Source organism: Schistocerca piceifrons, chromosome 4, assembly GCF_021461385.2.
Source record: "Schistocerca piceifrons isolate TAMUIC-IGC-003096 chromosome 4, iqSchPice1.1, whole genome shotgun sequence".
Taxonomy (NCBI): Eukaryota; Metazoa; Arthropoda; class Insecta; order Orthoptera; family Acrididae; genus Schistocerca; species Schistocerca piceifrons.
Window position 1 is genome coordinate 386,189,071 of NC_060141.1, and position 20,244 is coordinate 386,209,314.

At 38.0% G+C, this 20,244-nt stretch overlaps 1 protein-coding gene across 2 annotated transcripts in view; it reads right to left on the bottom strand.

The window, feature by feature from the left end:
- LOC124795116 (serine/threonine-protein kinase PRP4 homolog) overlaps positions 1-20,244 on the bottom strand; it is a 164,002-nt gene that overhangs the window by 141,860 nt on the left and 1,898 nt on the right. For both annotated transcript variants that reach the window (XR_007016646.1, XM_047258972.1), the window contains exon 3: positions 1,502-2,111. Coding sequence is in view for 1 of the 2 variants with exons in the window: in XM_047258972.1 (XP_047114928.1) it covers positions 1,502-2,111 (610 nt within the window). In the remaining variant the exon portion in view is untranslated. The remainder of the gene's footprint in view (positions 1-1,501; positions 2,112-20,244) is intronic.

The following is a 20,244-nucleotide window of genomic DNA, read 5'->3' on the forward strand; positions in this document are numbered from 1 at the left end:
AGAATCTTTTCCCGGCCGCAGCGATGTCAGAGATTTGATGTTTTCCGGATTCCTGATATTCATGGTACACTTGTGAAATGGTCATACAGGAAAATCCCCACTTCATCACTACCTTGGAGACGGTGTGTTCAATCGCTCGTGCGTAAACTATAACACCACATTGAAACTCACTTAAATCTTGATAACCTGACATTGAAGCAGCAGTAACCGGTCTAACAAATGTACCAGGCACTTGTTGTCTTCTATAGGCATTGCCCACCGCAGCCTCGTATTCTGCCTGATTACATATCTCTATATTTGAATACACATGCCAATACTAGTTCAGTACATGATAAAAGTAGCAGCTAAGCCAGAATTACCGAACACTTCAAGTAGAGTTTTGGAACATAGTAAACTTTCCAGCAGTTACACGCTACCTCTTGGATAGCCAGTGTCCACAGACTACATGTATTGCTACATTTATTAAGACCTTCAAACAGTTAAAAAAATGAAAATAACCATAAGAAAATAGGGACTCACAGCAGGGATGAAAATATAACTATGGAATGCACACTGCATAAAAATAAAGTTATTAAAGGACACATTCTTGGCTTGAACTGTTTACTTCATCAAAATCTGATTGGGGGGAGGGAGGGGAAAAGGGAAAGGGGGGGGGGGCGGGAAGGAATCATGATTAAAAGTTTTATCAAAAGCTATCATTTCTGGCTGTCGTAATGTACTAACCTCTTTCATGGGGTTTTAACAGGTAACTTTAGCATAGGTTGGGGCACCATATAGGCTTCATTTCATCAAAATCATATTGAGGGGGAAAAAAGATATCACAGTTGAAAGTTTTATTCATACCAAAATATAAATGTGAAAGAAATTAACTTTGTCAAGTTTTCGAAAGTAACCTGCAGAACCAATTTCAATGAAATTTGGTATGGAGACGGCTTGAACCATGAGGAAGAATGTACGCTACTTTAAAAAGTGTATAGCCATTTGGTAGAATATTACGCGATTTAGGGAAAAATATTTACTCTTTGAAAAGCTGTTTACTCTCTGATTTTGGATCCTTACAATATTTGGGAACATGCTTGTATTAGTTGATACGTGCTATGTGGTATAATTCAAGGTAATGAATATAATGTTTAGACAATCTTCAATGTGTGTAATCCATACTTCCACACTATTTGCTGAATAATGTACACACTGTATAATGTATAGCTACTTCACTAGCACAATGCATGGATGTGTACTCCTGGCAACACCCTTCTGTACGCATTGCTCAGCAATGATGCTATGGATGCCAGTGTACCATACTTTGGGACACCTTGGAGCAGGGCAGAATGAGATGCACATCACGAGCTATGCTTACTGAACAGGCAGATACGTGAGAGCAGCTGATGTTATTGCAAACACAGTAACATGAATAAATCTTGTCAATGACTAACAACTGAAATACATTATATATTTAAGTATTTATTTACTACAACATATGAAAGCTACACTAATCTCTTACCTTTTGTCGCATGAGATCCTCAAGATCAATGTCATCTTCTATTACAGTAATGTCTATGTCAGACTCTGAGTCTTTAGCTCTAATGTCATTATCTTCAGATGAGTCTTCACTCTTTGTACTTAAATGTGTTTTAGCTGGTGAAGGTTTCAAGACTGTTTCTTTGTTTCCTTTATTCTTACTAACTATATCAACCACATGTGATTCTTTTGAATTATGATTCTTCACAACTAAGCACTTCTCACCATTTTCTTTAGTTCCTAAACTTTTGACACTATCATCCTTCCCCACAGTAACTTTTACACTGGCGTCTTTTACACTTTTGTCTTTTATCTCATTTTTTGTATCACCATTTTTACTGCTGTCATGTTTCTTCTGAGGCTCTACACTCTTGACTTTCTGCTCTACTTTATGAGCCGTGTCACTCCCGTTCAACATTTTGGTCTCTTTTGATTCAATTTTTTCCTCACTTTTTGGTTTACTTGCTTCTCTGACTTCTCTCTTTGAGCCATCAGATGATATTTTAATAGATATGTTTTCCTTTGGCTTAATTTCTTCAGCAGCATCAGGGACTTCGGCAGCTTTCTTGTGCTTCTTTTTCTTGTGGTGTTTTCTGAAACAAGTGCCATACTCACAGAATCCAAAAATAAATTACAGAATTATGTTATTGCATTTTTATAGGCTCTCCAGAAATATCTGTCTGACAGGATTAGACAAGGGACAAGGTCCCCAAGGATGGGGGTATGAAATGAACTGCTGTAAGAGGATGCAAAGATGCAGAGATGGGAAGAAGGGAAGTCAATACAAAAGGGTTTTATAGAGGAATGTTCAATATTTAGGGATATGACAGGAATGATAAAGTGAAACAAGAAACTTACATGGAAATATACTTTATTCTGAAAGATTTCTGAGATGGAAAAAGGTTTATATATGTACAACAGTTAATAAACATTTAAACGTGTTTTACAAAGTATAAACCGAAAATTACATCTATCAGAAAGATCTGACAGTATTCTTCAACACCAGTAGGAACACTACCTTTGCAGAAGCCGTAAACATACACCATACCTGCATATTTTCATTAGTGTTGCTGCGTGGCATTTTAGCCAGAGCATTTAAGAACACAGTTAACTGATGCTTCTCTATGATACAATCTCTCCCCTCAATACTGTTTCACTCACAGAAGTGTGTACAACGGGCTAGTTTAATGGCAGAAAAACATCCTACACAATTACGTTGTAAGTAGCAAGGCAAGTTGGGTAGAATGAAATGTCAAAGACGTTGGGTGGGTAAGACACACACATGTATGCCTCTAGCTCAAAAACAAATGTACACTGAATGGGCTCTGTTCTGTCCCAGAAAGTATTCACAATAGGGAATTCATCAACATGAAGTTTTCTGCTTCATGTGAATGTTCCCGTCACATACCTAGATAATGACCATTCTTCCTGGAACGTCCTGTACAGACCTAACTGGTATTATTACTGAAAAGCATCTTACTAAAAATTAGCAAAGGCTTAGAATGTCACAGATTTCTGTAAGCTGTGCACAACTAATCCCAACAAGAATATCTTATGCTTTTTCTCACATCCTGCTTGGTAACTTTCACTAATTAATCAAGACCAAAGAGAAAAAGTCTCCCTTTTCACATCAAATTATGACTTCTGTAATGCATACATCCTGATTTTTTTTTTAAAAATCCACTAAATAAAATCAAACATTTGAAAGTTTAGTAAGCAGACTTCATTGCCAGCCATCATTGCAAGTTTTCCTTCTGCAACTTATTTTATACAATGTTGCTATTTATTTCTGCCACCGTGAATCATGAAACTTGTCAAGGTGGTGTGGCTTGCATGCCTGAAGGATACAGAGATCCATCCCAAAGATGCTGCCATAACAAAGCAGTAACTGTGGTGATGTCACACACAAGAGGTGTCGCAGAACTTTTAGTAGCTCAAGGAGCTTGTACTGTGAACAGCTGAAATCAAGAAGAAATTACAGAGTTTGGTTTCCCCGAGGTCATGCAGCTCTACTGTATGGCTTAATGATGATGGCATCCTCTTGGGTAAAATATTCTGGTGGCAAAATAACCCCTCATTTGGATCTGCAATTGGAAACTACTCACGATAATCTTATCAGAAAAAACCTGAATTAGCAGTTTGTGGAATGTTATATTCCTTATCGCATAGGGAAGTTAGAGTATTTAAAAAGAAAAAGGGATATGCTGAAGTCAGGTACAACGAGAATTAGTGAAATAATGTGGCAGGAAGAACAGGTTTTTTGGTCAGATCAGAAACAGGCTATAAATACAAAATCATATATAGGGATAATGTGAGAGTAGGTCTAATAACGAATAAGAAAATAATAATGCAGAGAATCTGCTTTCAACAGTATAGTGAACATATCATCATCCACCACATTTGTACAGTTTACATACCAACTAACTCTGCAAGTAATGAAGAGATTGAAGAAGGCATACTGAGGTAAAGGAAAGCATTCAGATAGTTAAGGGAAACGAAAATTTAATTGTGACAGGGACAGACATTTGAAAGTACGAAAAAGAAGAGAAAAAAAGTAGCATGAGAATGTGGGCTAGGGAAAAGGAATGCAAGGGGAAGCCGCTTGGTAGAATTTTGCATAGAGCATATATTAATATATCACTAAAATTAACAGTAACAGATGCGTTTTGTTATTTGGTCAGCAAAAAACTGATGAGGGCCAACAAGAAGAAACTGACAATGATAAGACAGGCACTTATGAAAAAGAGGAATTTCTTAATATTTAATATAAGTTTAAATGTTAAGAAGTCTTTCCTGAATGTAATTATCTGTTTGCAGCCTTGTACAAATGTGAAACATCAGTATAAGCAGACAGAAAAAAAGAGAACACAAGGATTTGATATGTGTATGTGATGCTACCAAACATTGCCAAAGATTAAATGCATAGATTGTGTAACTGAATTGGGGGGCGGGGGAAGCAAGCCATGGCACAAATCGACTAAAGGAAGGAATCAGTTGACAGGACACATCTTGAAGTAACATGGAAATGTCAATGTGGTAATGGATGTAGGGTGTGCCTGTTATGCAAATATGAAGAGGCTTGCACAGGATAGACTAGTATAGCATTTGGAGTGACATCTCATCTCATGGCAAGGATGGGACCTTAGAGCTGACCCACTGCCCAGTCCATTCAACTGCACCATCAGTGGCAGGCTTTTTAAGACAACTTGGTGGCCACTCGATTGCAGTGCCCATATAGTGCAGTCTACATGACACAGCTGCTGGCCACACGAATCTATTGCCTGTCCAGCGCAAGCTACAGTTCCTGTGAGACCTGTTCCCACATTTCCCTCCACATCCTTTAAATATTAAATATACACCAATAAATCTGTTCTTATCAGCTCCTGTGACCACACACCTTCCTTGTGAATCAGTCTATCTAAGAGTTAAAACTATCAAAATCCCTACAGTAGTTCCTGAGATTAGGCAAAACACACAGACAAAACCTGTGGTGGCGGATTTTAGTTTATATATGTACGTGGTACTTTAAAATACTTATGCAGGACTTTATATATGTATACAATCTTACAAATTCAGCATATTACCATCATTACTAGGGACCAGAAAATTTAGCACTTATTTTTGGCAAAATTTGCAACTATTTTTCCCAAATTTCACGCCAAACCTTTTGCTTGTAAATAATTAGAAACACAAATTTAAAAGGTTGCCACACTACATGAGAGAATACAAGCAAAGCCTTCATTCTCTGAAAATGACTTCTTTTTTAAAAAAAAAAGATTCGGACTCTGAACTTTCTGATTTTTTGATAAGAATGTTTGGTTTTGCAAGAACTTCGCCAGCCGTTTTTTTAAATCTGAAATGCCCTTTGTTTCCTTCATTTGGCTGTATTTAAGCATTCAACAAATGATGGTTCTATTGAAAAGAGTAGCATTTTCCCACCACTAAACTGAATGTATCTCTGATTTAAAGTGTTTCTGGACATTATTTGCCTTTTCCCACTCAATTTAAAGATTATAAAATCTGTAGAATATTAAGTTTGACCTTTAGTGTGCATTTATTGCTGTGCATACCACGCTTGACAAAGCTACAGATGGAACGGACGAGGTACTTAGGGTAACAGTAAAACTGAAAGTAACTGTATTGTAACGTTAGGGAAAGAATTTTGACACTATCAAATAAACTTGACAGACTTTGTTATCCAATTGCTATAGTGCAGAGTGTGAACACTATGTAGTAACAGATGGCCGCAAGTGAAAACAAACCAGATTTTTTGCTGTCATAGGGGAAAGGAGCAGTGTGGGAAACAAGCCCTGCCTTCCTCTCGGAGGGAAGCAGCCTACATCCATGTTCTGCAAAAGCAGGACTGACAAGAGAGATCACAGATCACCCACCTCTTCTGGCACTGTAAGGGTTGTACTTTAAATCCAACATGTACCAGGATTAGTCATCTCACTCATTTCAAAATAAGGAAAGAAAACAATGAGAAAAGCACAACACAAGGCATCTGGGAATAGCCACCTCGCAACTACTCATTGAGGTTGGCAGAGTATTGTTAACAACGTAGTTCAAGCCTGACCTCTAGAAGTATTTGACGCAATCACAGACCAAACCACGGGCACCTAAATCACCATATTAATGTGTCGAATCATAACAACTTTTGAAGTTAAGCTAACAAACATGTGTTTCTCTGTTATAAATTGCTAGGGCCCAAGGCCTAGAACTACACTGTATTGCACAGAATGTTGACGCAATCACAGACCAAACCACGGGCACCTAAATCACCATATTAATGTGTCCGAATCATAACAACTTTTGAAGTTAAGCTAACAAACGTGTTTCTCTGTTATAAATTGCTAGGGCCCAAGGCCTAGAACTACACTGTATTGCACAGAATGACCCTTAAATAAACCATTCACAATTGCCATGGCACCAGAGCATCAAACAAAATGATACATCATTGCATTTGTGCACTTTTAATTTTGCAAACAGGTTCTTATGCACATTATCTTTACATATTGGGCTTCGTCATAGGATGTACAATACCAATAAGTAAAAACTGGTTACATTTTCGATATTTATATGCAGAAAATAAAGCTTTTTCAAACTATCTCTGATACAATAGTTCACCTGGGTACAATTTGCTGTGTGTTTTTGGATTTTGAGGCAGAATTGGCATATATTTTGCATTTGCCATGAAACGCAAATTTTTCTGGTCCCTAATCATTACTCCCCCACATTGCCTTCATTTTACAATAGCATAAATGTTGTCACAGACTTCAATTAAACGTAATAAAATAAAATGACAGAAATAGCAGTATAAAAATATATGTAAGGAAAACAGAAAAGAGGGTATCAACAGGTCAAAACATGGTGTAAGAAGAATGCATGTCAAACAAAAATTAAAATCAGGAGGGAAAGGGTAAAAATAAAACAGCCAAGAGCAATAAACAAGATAAAAAGACATCACAGAAACAAAGAGACAAGTACAATGAAAATTAACTTTCATGTTACACCAAACAGGTACAACAATAAACAAAAGACCAAAACCAATGAAAAGAACAACATGATTGAAGAAGAGAAAAATTAGTCATTAGAGACACAGATTTGGGAAGGAAAATGACTATGCCCTGCCAAAGCAACTATTCCCACATTTCCCTCTCACGTGATTTAGTGAAAATATGGAAAGTCTACATCTAAAATTTGAATGACAGTTATTTGAGCCACAGTCCTCCAAAATACAAGTCCAATGTCTCACAACTGCATACCTGAGTTGTGAACACACTGTAGAAAACTGCTCACCTAAAGCCACTAAGTTGGCAAAGAACACAAATTCTTAACAGCATTAAGAATTACGATTGAAAATCATTATTGAAAAATGCACTAATCAAGTGTTTCATTTCTTTTTTGTCACACCACATAAATATCTTTCTAATGTTATTTTATGTAATCTATGGCATACAGATGTAAGTTTTGTGTGTAGGAAACAGTTCATATTACTTGTTAATTTTTTGTGGAATTTCAGATTTGTGCATAGGTTTTCCTGCATTGTTCTATTAGACGAGTTAGTCAAAACACAGGGAATAGTATCAATATGCTTACACTCTGATGCACTTTCTGTTTATATAGCAGCATAACATTTGCCAATACTCTCTTGTTGGCAACACTTAATTTTTTAAAGGTTGTTGCTATCATCTTTTGCAAGTCTTAAATTTCAGAGTGGAGTTTGACACGCATAATGGCAGACAAGAAAAGGAAAATTATGCATAAAAGAAAAGGGTGCAGATTGGGGGGGGGGGATTGAATATGTTGGTGAGTATTTGTAGCTAGTTTCAGCAATTGATATGTCCATTTCTATCATGTATTTCTATTTTCTGTTACTATTTGGGATGTGGTAGTTTTCATGTTGTTAATTTCTGCTGTAGCCATCTATCCGGCTGTTTACATGTGTTAAATTACAAACAGCACTTAAGAGATCAGGAGAGAACACTCCTCACTGCTATCACACAAAAGAGGACCAAAAATGAAAGTTTTCATTTACATGAGGAGAGAATTCTATAGATTTAGTCTGTGAAAGCACAGACATTAACCAGTTAGCTATGTGCATATCTTGATATGTTAACAAATGTAATAGATATCTCTGTTGCGCAGAACACCAATGCACATTTGTAATGGTACCTGAATTGGGAGTCAGTCAGAAATTTCAAAAAGCAGTATTTGGCGGGCAGTGGAATAAGAACTGGTGATTTAATGTTCTAGATCACTTGAACATTGGCTATTGTTCTATGTTACACTTCTTGTACAGCCAGGATGTGCACATTGTTGCTGGTATTCCACTAAAATATTTCGTGACACTGGTTCATTATTTGGGGATGATTAGTGAGTAAGTTATGTGTTGACAAATGATTCCATACTTTTCCTTCCATCAATAACAATAAATCTGGTATTACACAAACTCGTCAGTCATCTTCACAACAACAATTAACATGTTCAGAGCTCTAATACAGGAGCTGTCAAAGTGACCTCAATCAGGAAGTTTCACATCATGCTGTGAGTAAAATACCATTAAAAAAGTGAAATTTTTTATGATCTTCAGTAGCCATATAAATAACAGCTGTTTTTTGTGAAATTTGTCAGATGTCAGGATATATGTTGCTTGTTCCAAAATATTAAGCCACATCTCGGCTGTATACTATCTACTTCAGTTAAGGAGATTGAAGAGGACAGAATTAAGTGATCAGCTGTACAATATTTTAAAAGGATTTGGGCAAACGTTCATAGCGCCCCCTTTCATTTTTCGTAGTTATTGTGCAAGATATACAGAGGGGTCCAGAAGAATGTAGACACTCTAACAGCCAATATTAATGGAAAAAAATGACATACCATCATAAATGTTATTTTGTGTATTCAAAGTGACCCCATTAACAGCCAAAAGACATTGATGCTGCAGAACTGACTGAACTACTGCCATCAGTGTTGTGGTGTCGGCCTTATAACACAGGTAGATTCTCATCCAAGTATGCTTTGACATTTCTGTGGTAGTGAGGTGGAATATCATCTTGTTGTAGGAAAAATCTTTCATTCTCAAACACCTCTCCGATGGCAGGTAAAGTCGATGTTTGCAGCATATGATGACACACCGCACCAGTTAAGGTACTTTCAAAGAAGAATGGGCCAATCAAACCGCACAATGGCAGACCACACCATACATTAACACCCGGTAGACTTAACATGTCTGTCCATGGGAACATGAGGATTTTCAGGAGCACAGTACGTGCAATTGTGGCATACAGTACCATTCAGTTTGAATTGCACTTTGTCAGACCAGATAACCACGGTCCCTGCAAACCATTCATCATCGCAAAGCATGCCTTCAAACCACACCCAGTATTCCATCCTTCAATCTGGATCACTTTGAGATGATCTTGTAAAATGTTGCAACACAGCAGTGCTGGAAGCTGGACTTGTTGTTTTTGGTGGGCCAGACCTTTCCTTAAACACACCCTGAACAGAGTCAACAGCTTCAAATTTATCTTGAATATGATAAACTATTGTGTGTGTTCATGGCTGAGTTCTATACATATCACGCCTTTGCCATTGTACATCACATTTTTGTACTTCCAGTACCACTTCAATATAGCCTTGCATTGCTCAAATGACAATCTTACTTCATGCACTGCTTCATTGTCATCTGCTGGAAAACGTGCCCCAAAACCTGTTGAGAAAACACTGGACTATGCTACTGCGCTAAATGCAACAATATGTCACTTTGTTCCAAAAATATTAACTATCAAAGAGTGTCTACATTTTTTCTGAACCTCTCTGTATATATCCACTGATAAGGTGAAACGTTATGACAACTGTTCACCGCAAGACTAAATCTTTCCTGGTGGTGTAGCGGGCAAGCGACGCAGCTAGGAAAATATGTAAATGGAACAGTGATGAATGAGGAATCATTCTAATGAAGATACTGCCCACAATGGAAAAATCCTCAGACATAAATGTCTTTCACAAAGTCCAGACTGTTATGGTTCAGCACCTGGCATGTGCATCTCGAAAACAGCAAAACTGTTTGACTGTTCATGTATTACTGTCACAAGCATCTATGACGAGAGTTGGAACGATGGTGAATCCATGAGCATTGGACATCCATGCTTCATCACAGAATATGCAGGGTGGAAGCATGCATGTTCTGTAACGAAGAACAGGCAGCAATCTGTGGGAGATGTAATGACAATGCAATGCTAGTGTAGACGCAACTGTTTCAGAGCAAACTGTTCAGCGAACGTTGTTGAACATAGGGGGTCCACGGCAGATGACCCCTATGTGTTCCCACGCTGGCCTAGTGGCACTGTCAATTAAGACTGCAGTAGGTATGGTATCACAGAATGGACTATGGATCAAAAGGAAACAAACAGCCTTGTCAGATGGATTACATTTTGTTACATCACATTGATGTTCGTGTCTAGATACATCATCACCCATGTGAATGGCAGTTCAAAACATGCACTGTGTCTCACAAAGGAACCTCCCCATCGCACCCCCCTCAGATTTAGTTATAAGTTGGCACAGTGGATAGGCCTTGAAAAACTGAACACAGATCAATCGAGAAAACAAGAAGTAGTTGTGTGGAACTACGAAAAAAGTAAGCAAAATATACAAACTGAGTAGTCCATGTGCAAGATAGGCAACATCAAGGACCGTCTGAGCTTAGGAGAGCCGTGGTCCCGTGGTTAGCGTGAGCAGCTCTGGAACGAGAGGTCCTTGGTTCAAGTCTTCCCTCGAGTGAAAATTTTATTTTCGCAAAGTTATGATCTGTCCGTTCGTTCATTGACGTCTCTGTTCACTGTAATAAGTTTAGTGTCTGTGTTTTGCGACCGCACCGCAAAACCGTGCGATTGTTATTGAAGTCGCGAGCTATATTTGCTGGATTCATATTGCCCACGGAATACATCTCACGTATTTAATGCACTCTCGTCCAAAGTAGTGAACAGTCAACTGCCAGCTAGGGAGCCTCGTTAGCAGGAATACTCTCTCTTCCGCGCGTTGTAGTCGACTGACGTCGTGTGTTTCGATGTTTGTTTAGGTGTGGCGTCCCCATACCACGGCGCAGCTACCTCGCATCGGAGGATGGACAGATAATAATTGTCTGAAAATAAAAAATTAAACTTTTCAGTCGATGGACGACTTGAACCAAGGACCTCTCGTTCCAGAGCTGCTCACGCTAACCACGGGACCACGGCGCTCTAGAATTTACATTCTCCTTGATGTTGCATATGTTGCGCATTGACTACTCAGTTTGTATATTTTGCTTATTTTTTCATAGTTGCACACAACTTCTTCCTGTTTTCTCGATTGATCTGTGTTCAGTTTTTCAAGGCCTATCCACTGTGCCAACTTATAACTAAATCTGAGGGGGGTGCGATGGGGAGGTTCCCTTGTCAGACACAAGCTGGTGAGTGCAGTATTATGCTATGTGGGAAATCGACCTGGGTTTCTGTGGGATCTTTTGTAGTAATCAAGAGCACTACGGAAGCTCTGGCCTACATAAACATTACTGTGGACCACATGCATCCCTATTTGCTCGAGGTCTTCCTTGACAACAATGGCGACATCCAACAGGATAATTGTCCATGTCACAAGGACAAAATCATGCTACAATGGTTTGAAGGGAGTGGTATCTTGGCCACCAAATTCATCTAATATGAGCTGAAGTGAAATCATCTGGAACCTCACTTGGATGGACAGAACACGGGCCTGTAATTTACGGGAACTGAATGACACATACGTCTGAAAATCTACTAAGGACTTGTTAAATCTATGCCAATGAAAATCACAGTGGTATTGTGTTCCAAATGTAGATTAAACAGGTGGTCATAATGTTTTGGTTCATCAGTGTGATATGCATAAAATTACTAATATGACAATTGTCTATAATGTTAATTCAGTTTTCCCATGCAAACTTAGCAGTTTTACTTCTTTATAAAGAAAATTGTACAGCTATATGCTCTCGGGAAAACAAAATTTGTGGCACAACCGGACTAGGAGGAGGAATCAGTTAACATGACACACTGTGAGACATCAATGGATCATCAATGTAGTACTGGAAGGGAGAAACAAGGGCGACCAAAATTGTAGAGGGAGACCAAAATGAATACAGTAAGCCAAAGCAAATTAATTCAGAGGTGAAGAGGCTTGCACAGGATTTGTTAGCAGACTCTGGTTTCAGCTGCCAGAGACTGTGGTTTTGTGTGTGTGTGTGTGTGTGTGTGTGTGTGTGTGTGTGTGTGTGTGTGTGTGTGTAGCACTCTAAAAGCAGTAGTCTATGATTACATTGGTTGGGACTGCGGGGCACTTGTAAGCAACAGGAAGATGGATAAGCCTATTAAAATTATGAGTACTGTATAATTATGTGAACTAACTAGAAACATCACATTAACGTATCTTAACTTCCACACATCGGAACCTTGAATACCTACCATGCCATACACAGCATGCAAGTGTGTATGGCACCAGTGTAAACTATACTGATGAGTCTTTATTATGAATCATGTTTGCACGGTGGATAGTGCATCTAACTTTTGCACTATTACACATTATACAGTCATTAGGAATTTTTATTTCTGTAAAAACATTCATAGTTAAAAACAATTGAAAACCCTGAAAAGCCTGGCTAACAACATGATTTTTTGAATGCTCTATTTGTAGAACCTGCAATCATGTAGCATATCCATTGTATTGCATGGCATATAAAGAAGTATCTTTAAAAAAACGTCCAATAGAAGTCCTACAAAATCAGTTGAGAATAAAACTAAATAAAATCACTTCTCATGAAAACAAGAACCACAACAAAGAATAATACTGCCCTGTACAGATGCATCAGTTAGGTGTGTGGAAAGGCTAAATATTATCTAACTAGGCAATCAAAATTGGATAGCACACCTTTGTGGAACAGCACGGTCTGTGCATTAAAGAGTAATTTTGGGAACATTTTTAGTGAAAGATAAATTTCAACCTCCTCTAAAATGTTGCACATAGTACCCTTATTTTCATAGTGCATCATCATATGTAACTTTGACTGGAGGTTAGTTACTGATAGCCTATTTCATGTAAATGGGCACTTAGAGCTGACCTTGAGCCAGAGTTGTTACTATGCTCTCTAAAACGGATCTCAAAGATGCTTCCTTCCTGGCCTATACACCTGGAATCATAAATGATGCAATACACACACCTGGCGACTAATTTTTCCCACCTTGTCTCCTTCCTCTGCCTAAGTTTTAGGCCATTATTCTTTGGGACAAAATAGGCTATTCTCAAGCCACTGCAATTCTGTAATTTTTTAATTACTGAATAGACAACTTGCAGATGTATCTCTATTGATGCGAAACCATTAGTGACTTTTAAAGAAAAGTATTTTACCAGCCAGTGCAGAAGATTTTATTCAGAACAAAAACACATCACACTGCACAGTAATTGATTGTGATCCTATTGGGGGGGGGGGGGGGGGGAATCCATGGGCAACAGTCCACACGAATGGACATCATATACGTGCTACAAGACTAAATGCTATCACTTTAATTTATATCACAATAATGAGCGATTAGGACTGATTCATTTCTATAGGCCAGGTACAAAAATGCCAAATTACTTGTCAGCTTGTCAAGGCAATTGTATAATATGTTCTAAAAGATTTTCAGTCTACTCTGGATAAAATTACAAGATTTCAATTATACCTTACATCATCATAAATGTGATGAACTAGAACAAAAGCTAAGTGGCCGAGTTCGAAGTGCTCCTAAAAAGCAGTGGAGCTCACATACTACCACCTCAGAAACTTGGCTAATACCCGAAAATGAACAGTAGTCAGAACTTTAATGAAAGGAAAAGATAATACAAACTGGAGATGGCATATCTGTTGTAGTAGAAAAGAAACTTGCATCCGCCAAGATATAAACTAAAGCTGCACCTGAAATTGTTTGGGCAAGACTAAGTATCAGGGGTGGGCAGAAGAATGGATTTTTCTATTGACTTTCTGATTCAGCCCCAGATGCAACTGCCAGCTTTAGAGAAAACTCTCAGCCCTCTATCGCAAATGTTTGACAATCATATTGTCATCACTGGCAAAGATTTTAATTATGCAACAATAAATTAGGATAATCATAGTGTTGAAAGTGGTAATTGTGAGAAAACATACTGGAACATAATACTACATGGTTTCTCTGGAAACTATCTAGAACAATTAATTCAGAAGCCCTTTCATTACGGAAAATATTTTAGATCTAATGACACCAAACAGACCGGAAGTCTTTGAAGACAATAAACTAGATACAGAGGAAGTACTGTAATATCTCGAGCAGGAACTTCTAAACATTTAGCACTGGGCACAACCATGTAGACACAATGTGGCTAAGCTTAGAAAAATGTTGACCAAACACTAGAGCTATAAGTACCTAGAAGAACAGTTCATGATGAGTGACCCTCTACGGTCATATAGGATATTCTAAAGCAGCAAATAACACACAAAAAGTGTAAAATGAAGCATGCAGCTATACATAGAGGGGTCACAACTCCAGTGCTTGATACTACTCATCTGCTTTGACCTATGACATAATTCTGTTGCACTATGCGATGACATGGTACTGCAGCATGTTTGAAATGGATTGTTTTTGCAGAAGGTATGTTGCAAGTATGTGGTGTTGCTCTCTAGTGTAGGATGTTTATGTTTCTAAATTGCTAGAGAGTACTGTTAATGATATTAAACTCCTCACATGTGCAGCGTCAGTTTAAGGCTTAATGTGACACAAATAACCGCTTGGGGTGCCAGAGGCACCATAACAGTAAGATTCCTGTACAGGATGTAAGACAATTAGTAGCAGCCCCTTGGGGTGCCAAGCTGAGAGGACTGCAAGGGAGACCAACTGCAAGAATTTTATACAATCCATATCCCAACTAACAGCAAAAACTAACGCAGTGGGGCAGGGAGGAGGGGACACAGCTAAATGGTAAGTAGGTTGTGTGTAAAAATGTTCTCAAACAGGACCTGCTCACATGCTGTTAGCAGTAAGAGTTTGTGGCGGATTATTAATGAGTTACTTTGATGCTGACAGTAATAGGTAGTAAATTCACTTTCAGGTTTGGAATTTTTAGTGTGGTGTGTTGTTTGTGTTTGGAGATTTAATTTTATGTTTCATTTTTGTTAGTTATAGATGTAACGATTTTCAAAAGTACAACACTGCACACCACAATGGGGGACAACATGTAGGGATTTCATTGTCCTCTACAATTATTTGGTTTAATAGTTGAATATGTGAAGTGTTATGTTTGTAGAGAAGGTCTGAGATTGACCAAACTTGCTGCACCTGTGACCAGGGTAGTAGTGATGTTGGCTGGACACCTTGTGGTGTTCTACCCAGAGAAGTTCCTGGTTTGGGATGTCTACACTTGCTATTCCAGAGTTTGTGTTGACTCATTATTTTTGCTACTGCTAGACTGCTGGACGATTTCGTCTCAGCTCATAAAAATATTTTCCAGCTATGGGCTTTCCTGTGACTGATAAATTTGCAAAGAGAACGCAAAAATTTTGTTAGTGCTAACTTTTATATTACGTCATACATCTGATGTAGCTGTTAACAATGCCTTCTCTGCACCAACTACAGTATAAACCCATTTTTACATTCCCGAAATTAACGTTTACCTGCTGTTAATGACATTTTTTTATCACTCCTGTCAAATTTCCTATGTCCACAATGTTAATTCATACCTGATTTTGCGTCAACGTATTTATAATTTTCCCGTGATTTACGCTTTATGAAAAAAGGTTTGTGGAAAAATAAAAAAACTGAAATAAAATGACACTGGCATTTGTTGGCCATCGAGTAGTGTTTACAAACATTACTTCGTTAAGTTTCTTGACATCAGGGTGCTCTACATGGCAGATTTGAACTGGCATATGTGTAAAGTTGGAACAGTTCATGCCATATCTCCTGCCACTGTCAAACTCTACTCTGCATGGTGGCTGATATGAATAACTAGGTTCGTACGAATAAAGGTATCGTGACCAATCACAACCACTTCCAAACTCTCTCTACTGCACATGCACAGTTTTGTGATTGTTGTTAATTGTCACCACACACTGTTGAACCATATTTATACCCGGGCTGCTGAAACATGTCACTTCAAGGTCACTCCCCAAACGCCGTAGCGTTGGTAGTATAACTAACAAACAAGTGAGGAATGGGAGGCGCCACATCTACTGAACCAATAACAGCACAGAACAAAAGCTGGTTCCGATGTCGACGCTACCACATTGCCGGCTTCCGTGTAAACATTGTATGTAAGTGCGCGAACGCCTGCTGTTGTGTTGTGTTACCGCCTCGACTAGTTTTTGTTTGTTAAACAATGTCTCCAAAACGATGTCGTTCACCAAGTGACAATCCGTTGGGCCGTGGAGTGCCATTAAATAGTCAGGCTTTGGAATTACTATGGATACGCATGAGTTTTACGAGCAAGAAAAGGAATTTGTTTCTGTTCATGGGCATGCGTCGATTCCTGCCGATAAAGTTTTAGAGCGTACCTTGAAAACGCTAGGACTCAGTGAAAGAACAGTTATAAGAAAAGGGGTGCTATTTCAAGACTTACAAGACAGTGGAATAAACAGTCTGGAAGAAATCCCCTGTGGAAGAAACTGTGTGTTTTTAACTACTCCGGGCAAGAAAAAGAAGCAGCCTCGTCCTATCAGAGATATTGATCCTTTCCAATCCGACGCAATTCGTCGGCACATATACAGATACTATAAAAGGAAAGATTACTCCACAATAGCGAAATTGCTAATTTCTTTCAAAGAAAGTGAACTTTTCTCAGGGGGGAAAACGTCACCTAAGACAATATTAAAAAGTGTGGGCTTTCGATTTAAAAAGTTAGATGGACGAAAACTGTTACTAGAAAAAGCTCATGTCATTGCAGCTCGTTCCATTTTCTTACACAAAATTGTAGGAAAGGACATCCACTCAGTCATATGGTTAGACGAAACCTGGGTCAATGCTGGAGAATTAGTTGAGAAATGCTGGACAGACGATATTCTGAATAGCAGCGGTCATCAGCCAACAGGAAGAGGATCACGATTATCCGTGGCCCATGCAGGATCTTCAAACAGCTTTGTGCCTGAAGGACTTCTGGTTTTTCGATCGAAGAAAACCGTTGACTATCATGAGGATATGGACCACCCATGGTTTCTGCAGTGGTTTAAAAATTTGTTGCTCCCGTTTAGTGTTCCAACAGTTTTTGTGATGGACAATGCACCGTACCATTCCATGATTTTAGATAAAGCTCCCACCACTAGTGACCGTAAAGAAACTATGGTGCAGTGGTTGCAGGCGTGAAACATTGCTGCGGACAAGAGCATGACAAAACTGCTGTTATACTCGCTTGTGTGACAAAATAAGCCTGTGACACCTAAATACGTTGTAGATGAAATTGCAAGTGAACAGGGTCACTTGGTAATTAGGCTACCGCCTTATCACTGTCATTTTAATCCAATTCAACTGGTTTGGTGTGAAGTCAAGGCATACATCAGAAGTAACAACAAGACTTTTACTATAACAGAAATGGAAAGATTGCTACGTGAAGGTCTTGCTACGGTAGACGCTACCTCATGGAGGAAAAAAGTAGACCATGTTGCTAAACTGATAAGAGAAGCACAGACTATAGATGGCATAATACATGAAAATGAACAGTTAATGATTTCTCTTAATGATGATGATGATGGTGATGGTGATGATGATGATGATAACGAAGACAACAGTTTTGGCGCTGATTTCGATGACAGTGAAGGAGAACTGGATGAACTGCGCCACTGACATTGTAAATTGGCGAGTGTAAATGTATACAGAATTAATTCTTTTTCTCTCTGCAATCGGGTAGGCTATGTATGTTTTGCTTTATTTCTTTCTATGAGTGTGGATAGAGTGTTATTTGGTATCCTTAGTTTTGCATTATTATACGACGTTTTACATGCAGCTATTACTGTAACAATTTGGACGACTTTTCATAGATATTGTCATTAACTTCAGGTGTTGTTATTTCCCGGTTTAATATACTATCAAACGCTTAGTCTCCATCGTCGATCTCTCTGTTGTTAGAAAAATGTACTTTGTTGCACGGCGTGTGCGGTGGCAGCTATTGTAACTTCGCAATCGCAATGTAGCCAACCACACGCGAGCTGTCAAGTGACACGTTTCACCGGCCCAGGGATAGAGTGTTTCGTCTTTTGGCGGCTTGTAGTGCTAGTTGATACCTTCATTCAGTTTGCGTTGCTCAAATATTTTTGGTTTAAACACAATGCGAATCATGTGTATTCTCATGCTGAGCAAAACGTGTTTCAAGATTTACTCTCGTTAAGTGAAATATTTACATATGTATTTTTTGGATGTTACACAAAAAAACAATACCGAGAAATAGTTCGCGTGTGTGTGGTTTTCTACATCACTAAGGAAGCACACTAATGGATAACCTCAAAAAGATGACTACAGTTCAAGAGAACAGAACACCACATATGCAGACACCAAACAAAATTATGTAAATATATGCACTTGACTTCAAGAAAAAATTCTCAAAACACATGGTGCTATGCATGAAAAAATATGTAACTGATGCAGTGTTTCATTATTTAAATAATTAATGACAGCTGCAGGCGTTACAAAAACACTGATAATGGCGTATGAAATTGAGCCAAACATTTCGCCTTCCCAATTATCAGTTCCCATTATATCAGTGGTTTTTATTAGATAGTGAACCATTATTAGATAATAAAACATGTCTCTGACATGAGTATTTTGATGCCTATTATGTGCACATACATAGAGGGAAAAAACTAAAGGGGTATCCCATATACAACTTTTACAGCTTAAAACATTATTTCCAACATTTTACATTATTTTTTTGAAGTCCCTTGAAAAGTGTAAAAGTGGGGTTTCACTGAATCTGTATTAAGTACATATTTATTAATAAAAATCTAAAAAGTCACATTTTAAAAATTATTCACTCAAAAACCCACATCACAAAATTTACAAGAACTGCAGTGTATATTATTTGGTTATTGTTTGGTATTTAGTGCAATCAGAGTGGAAAAATTTTTTCGTACATTATGTGAAGTGTTAGAAATTTTCAACATTTTTCATAAAGCTGATGTGTTGAATGTTAGCATTTCTGCTACAGCAACTAATATATTCCCCTTAAATTCACTGGCATTGTAAGAAGCACCAGAAGGAAACAGTATATAAAAAGATAAGTGGAAGAACTTGACATAAGACTTACACAAGCAACACATTCAAAACTTTGTGAAGTGTAGAATGTAGATGCACCTGGTGCAGAACCTGAAGACAGTGACATGCACCCAACGCAATGTATGTGCTCCCTATGCACTGTATGATTTCAAAACCTAACCACGCAGTATCCATATCTACTTAACCTGAGAAGGTGCAATTACTGACAGGGAATTACAAACTTCCTCAAATTACTTATTTCAAAAGCCCGTAAAATAAAGGTGGTACAAGGTATTTGAGCATGCCCACATTCCTACTGTGGATGTCCACTGCAAGATGATACACTTCATGCTGCTCTGGAGTACTACCTCAATAATGACGAAGATTGTAGTAGGCAAAGTGCTAATCAGGTTGATGGTACGTGAAACCAGTGAACAAGTTAAAAAATTAGGCAATTTTAATTCACGAAAAGTCATGAAGTAAATCATGACAGAAGACTACAATAACTTATGTATAATATCATAAAAATGGATATAAATATTCTATATTTCATTTTTGTTATAAAATGCTTTCTAACATAGTTGTGAATCGTTTTCCCACTCACTTATAATGTTGTTAAGTAATTATTTTGATTCAGAAATACCAGTTTTGCATGATATTTACTTAAAATCAGGGATCAGTTTAAATATTTAAGTGTCAACGATTTTTTGACCTTGAGAGTAAAGCTAGGTATACCTAAAAAGAAAAATTTCATACAGGCAAGTACTGTCCACTCTGATTGTACATTCCCTAAGTACAATGACCAACACATCATGAAATTTTTAGAACATTTAGGATGGGCGTTTTGGAGAAAATAATGTCTAAATAAGCAAAAAATTTCAGATTCTTTCATCTTTATGTACAAATATTTTGACAGTTTCAGAATTTCATGCATCAACGTTAAGAATTTCATGCATTAATGTTAAGAATT